At 38.0% G+C, this 5,222-nt stretch overlaps 1 protein-coding gene across 1 annotated transcript in view; it reads right to left on the bottom strand.

The window, feature by feature from the left end:
- PPFIBP1 (PTPRF interacting protein, binding protein 1 (liprin beta 1)) overlaps positions 1-5,222 on the bottom strand; it is a 171,298-nt gene that overhangs the window by 27,714 nt on the left and 138,362 nt on the right. Inside the window, exons 10-11 of the mRNA XM_005871855.2 lie at positions 4,487-4,570; positions 1,177-1,261 (exon numbers count right to left, since the gene is read on the bottom strand). Coding sequence (XP_005871917.1) covers positions 1,177-1,261; positions 4,487-4,570 — 169 coding nt within the window. The remainder of the gene's footprint in view (positions 1-1,176; positions 1,262-4,486; positions 4,571-5,222) is intronic.

Below are 5,222 nucleotides of genomic sequence, written 5' to 3'. Positions count from 1 at the left end.
CATTTAAACAACTCCGTTTTCATCACTACCAAGCTCCTAAAGAAAAAAGAAAAACATAGAAAGAGAAGAAAAAGAGATAACGCCCTTTTGATCCCCCAAAAGTATCCTTTTATTCCACACATTTTAAAGCAAAAAGAACAGCATAATGGGAAAAAGCAACCACGAGTGTCTTCCAAAAGACTTGCTAATCTCCAGTGCTTATTTTTAGAGCAAATAACCCCATCTATGCATTGATAATAAACAAGAGAACTTTTAAAGTCCTTAACATTTTTATTTGTTTTGAATGACTCCAAAAGTTTTTCCACATTTGAGGACAACCGATAAAGTAATAATAAATACAACAAACTGCATAACTATCTTTACTTAGATGTCTTACAGGGTTTGTGTGTGTGCGTTTTCTTTTAATTTAACATTTTCAAAACTGAACATGATGCCCCTTAACCATGCCAATGTTCCTTCTCTAGGTTTCTCTATCTTGGAAAATGGAACTATCATCCAGCCAGTTGCATTAATCAGAGGTCTTTCTTAATTCTATCTCTTCTTCATGCTCCTCCACTCATTCAACACATCAACACCAAAATATATTTCCAGTCAGTACCATCAGATCTTTCCACTTGGGATACTGCCACGGTCTCTTAAATAGCTCTCCTTCCTTCCAACACTGCTCCCTCCCACTATGGTCTATTTGTTACAAAGATCTTATCATTGACTTGTTAAGACCCTTCAGTGGATCCCTAGGGGACAAATAAGAGTGAAAACTCCCCACCTGTATGATCTGGTTGGTACTCACCTCTAATAATCCTATCTCACTCTTTCTCCTTATCACTACCTTCTAGTTACACTGGTCTTTTACTTCTTAAACACACCAACTCCTCCCTAACCGCACCCCCATCCCCACACAAAAAAGTTCTTGCATGTGCTATTGTACTCTCTTTCTGGAACGCTATCTAATGGACTCCTTAGAGAGGCTCTCCCTGGCCAACCAATCTACAGTATGCTCTTTAGCCTATATGCTTTCAGGCAGAGAACAGATGCTGAGCAATATCACTGAATGGATGAATGAGCTATCTAATTAGAGATAATGGGTATGTTTCATAAAAGAAATTGAGGCAAAATATAAAAGATTATGGCCACTTAAAAATCAAGTTAAGTAGAAAACATTTAGAGCTATAGTACCTTTTTTACCTTGGGCCAGTAACACCGTATCTTGCATTTTCTTGTACCTGTTCAGGCATTGTCGAAGATCTTCTATTTTCCGGTCCTATTAATAAAATAAATTACCATCTAATGCTATGATTTTAAAATGGTAAAAGTAATTGCAACACAAAGATAAGTAGACATGAGTTATTTACATTATTTAAAGAATATTTCTAAACTTTAGTAAAACTAGTAATATCTAGAACATCTTTCCTACATATATCAGAGATATAGAAAAAGTACCTCTAAATTTAGAGATCCTATCACTCAGCTGCCATCTTTAAAAAACAAAAACAAAACAAGGTAGTAAGATACAAAAAAAAAAAAGAAAGAAAGAAAGAAAAAGAAAACAAGAAAAAAAAGTCAACTTTAATTACTTTCTTCTCTAACTTATATGCCAAGTCTTGAAAAACAGATCTACACCTGCTGTGTTTATCAGCTGTCATTCATGGCCACCTGGCTTTTTCCTTCTCAAAACATGCCTTTCAATTAGTCATCAGCAACCTATTTACTAAAAACAATGAACACTTTTATATTTTCTCTAATTTGAACTCTAGTTGGCACTTGATTGACTCCATTCTTCCCTTCCTCTTTTACTTTTCTTTCCACTCTTTCTTTTCTTCTATTTTGATTTCTTAATCCCTTGATGAGCTAGATATTCCACTTCTATAACCCCGCTATTACCCAACCCAGCCAATAAAACAGAGCCTTACGGTTTTGTCCTTTACCCTCTTCTCTTTTCCCCATGCCCTAACTGTGGTGGATTATAAAAGTGAGCTCTCTAGCTCCTCCCACACTGAGTGTGGGCTTGGCCATGTGACCCACTTTGGCAAATAAGATATCAATAAATGTGGTTTAAGCAAAGGCTTGAAAAGTATTTTAACTTTGGGGCTTGCCCTCTCCTGCTGCTCTAAGGCCACTATGTGTAGAAGCATAGGCTAGCTAGTCTCCTGGAAGAAGAGAGACCATTTAGAGAAGAGATATCTCAGCTGGGCCAACCTAGACCAAGACTGGTCAATCAATAGACACGTGAGTCACACCATCCTACACCATCCAGCCCTCTCCCAGACACTGGCTAACCATAGAGATCAGCTAAGCCAGACCAGACCAGAAGAACCACCTAGCTAACCCACAGAAGTATCAGAAAAATAATTAAAGTGATTTGTCACAGAGCCAAAGCTAACTAATATATTAACCATAGTTTAGTTCCCACCAATCCACAACTAATTATATATTTCTCCTAACATTGATGAGATTCACTCCCTACTAATCTATAATTCTATACTAATCCTAAAATTTAGATTTATTTTCAACTTTCTATGAGAAATCTCCTTTTAGAAGTCCCATGAACACATCAAATAGAATGTATCCAAAATGAATCTCATTATCTGCCCCTAGTACTTCAGCTTCGCTTGGATGCCCTTAACTCGTGGAGGGCACCATCATTTACCCCACTGATCAAACCAGAAACTCTAAAATCCAAAGATTTTTAAATTTGGTCAACCTGCAAATATATCTAAAATATCTTCCCCTCCTTACCACTTCACTGTCATTGCCCTACTTCAACCTCTCCATTTCTCATCTAGCTTAATTGTTCAATCTTTACTCTCCACCCCTTATTCCTGCCTCTGTTCCGATACCAGAGTTAGCTTCCAAATGGCAATTTAATTATGTCACTGCCCAGCACTTACAACCTAAGGTCCCAGATCATTAGCCTAGCATACAAGGTTGCCTATTATTCACCGTCGCTCTTTTGTTAGTCTTATACACCCTTCATCTATAGCTCATGTTCCAGAACTTTCCCAGCGTGCACTGGGCTGTTTCAAGCCTTGATTTTGAAACATGGTTTCACTCATGGATGCTCTGCCTAGAAGCCTTCATTTTCCTGATGAGCAACTCTTGCTATTCTTCAGAATTTGCTCAAATATGTCCTCTGTGAAGCCTTCTGAAACTACCAAGAAGTTATGTCACTCTTGGTGCAGCTATACCAGTTTGAGCATCCTGTGAGCCCTCATTCAACTTTGGGAGTTTTGTTATTGCTGCATTTTGAGGGAGAAAAATTAAAACAAAATGAATTTTAGTGATTTTCTTTAAAAAAAAAAAAAAAGCTCTGCATGCAACTTGCTAAGGACTTCTATTTTTATTCAATAGTAGGAAAGACTAGCCAAAAGAATCCATATATATATATCTGGTTGGGTGGGTAAGACAATGAGTTTATTTCCAAGGAGTAAAGAACAAATGAAGAGAATGAAAGGCAAAGATAAATCAACAAGTAAAACAGAGTAGGCATGAATTAGAAAAAGAAACTTATGATCAATTAGAAGAAGTCCAAGAGAAAGTTTTTTGGCATGGCTTGATTTTCACTTTCTTGAAATTACTCTTTTCTTGGGAAAATGCCTCCTTGTTCTATTCATTTAGGGCAGCGGTTCTCAACCTGTGGGTCGCGACCCCTTTGGCGGTCGAACGACCCTTTCACAGGGGTCACCTAAGACCATCCTGCATATCAGATATTTACATTACGATTCGTAACAGTAGCAACATTACAGTTATGAAGTAGCAACGAAAATAATTTTATGGTTGGGTCACAACATGAGGAACTGTATTTAAAGGGCCAGAAGTTTGAGAACCACTGATTTAGAGACACGAGAGGGGAGCAATTCTGATGACAGGAGCTGGACACGCCTGCTGGCCCCTGCTGGCTGGAGGGTCAGGAAAGCCGTGAAGAAACGCATTTCTTTAGTAGAGTAACTGCATCCCTGCTCTTAGCAGGATGAAGTGGGGAGGAACAACCAGAAGAAACAAGCTTCTGGAGACATGGCATTGGGACACCACAGCTAAAACAGAGCCTAGGGCCATATTGATTTCATGGTGCCTGGGCCTCTCTTTTCTGATATCTCACCACTCAGAAGAACAGAGACAATCCCCAATGTGAAAGGTCAGCAGTATGAAGGAGAAAAAAGGGACATGACCATGAAGCTAAAGTTGTTTGGAGTTCATACATGAGCCCAGATTTGATAGCTCAAGCATTTTCTGAATTCATGCAGGGAGGAGAGAGAATTTTCTCAGTGGAGGCAGTGCTGCTGGTCTCCATTCCTATGCTCGGCCACAGTAACAAGTGTGACCCCCTGACAGTGGACACACTTGGGCAGGAAGGGAGAAGGCTTGCCCCTCAATGTCAGTAGTGCATAGGGTGTGTTCTTTCAAACTGCAATATCTCAAGAGAATACACAGAATGATCAAAATGGTGCTATTACACATCTAAGTAAATATTTAAATTTCATCTAGATACCTTTTCTTCATTTGCTGCCATCAAAGACTCCACAGCCTTTTTCATTTTTTGTACTTCAATATCTGAAAATATCACAACATCAAATCAGAAGTCAGTTTAGTTAACGTGTGTGACAGTAATGAGAAGCTACTGACTCTTCAGATTGAAGTGTTTTAAGGTAAAAATGTTACTGATTTGTTTTATTTGTTTGTTTTTAAAAGGGCACATTTACCATACATATTGTCTTTTAGGGAAAATCTGAAAAATGAACACCTTCTATCTCGCCTGAATAGTCACAGGGTCAGTGAGAGCTAACTACCCTTTCTCAAAGCAACAACAAAATCTTCAAGAGAACAATGAAATGTCAGTGCTAACAATGAAAACACAGAGTTTTCAAAAAAGCAGTGGGCAAAAGCAATGAACAAAGTGCACATGACAAACGCAGACAAAATGATACTCAGTTATAACCAAGATGGAGACACAAATGGTAAGAGCCTGATGGAATGTGATATTTACACGAGTAGTCATGCTAAGCTGTAGGTTCCATACAGAAGGATATTAAGTACTTTGCTTCATCTATAAACCTCATTTCCAAATGCTATTTGAAAACATAAAGGCCAGAGTGAGATGAATGTAATTTCACTTAAAATTTGATATTCAAATACAAAAGCATGTTACTTTAATACTAAAAAGCAAATAGTCTAAAGATCAAAAGTCAACCTAGAATGAAATCACAAATTAAAAGATTTGAAACAGA

This window comes from Myotis brandtii, unplaced genomic scaffold (assembly GCF_000412655.1).
Source record: "Myotis brandtii unplaced genomic scaffold, ASM41265v1 scaffold358, whole genome shotgun sequence".
Taxonomy (NCBI): Eukaryota; Metazoa; Chordata; class Mammalia; order Chiroptera; family Vespertilionidae; genus Myotis; species Myotis brandtii.
The sequence above is the reverse complement of the archived record's forward strand: the minus strand, read 5'-3'. Positions and strand labels throughout refer to the sequence as shown.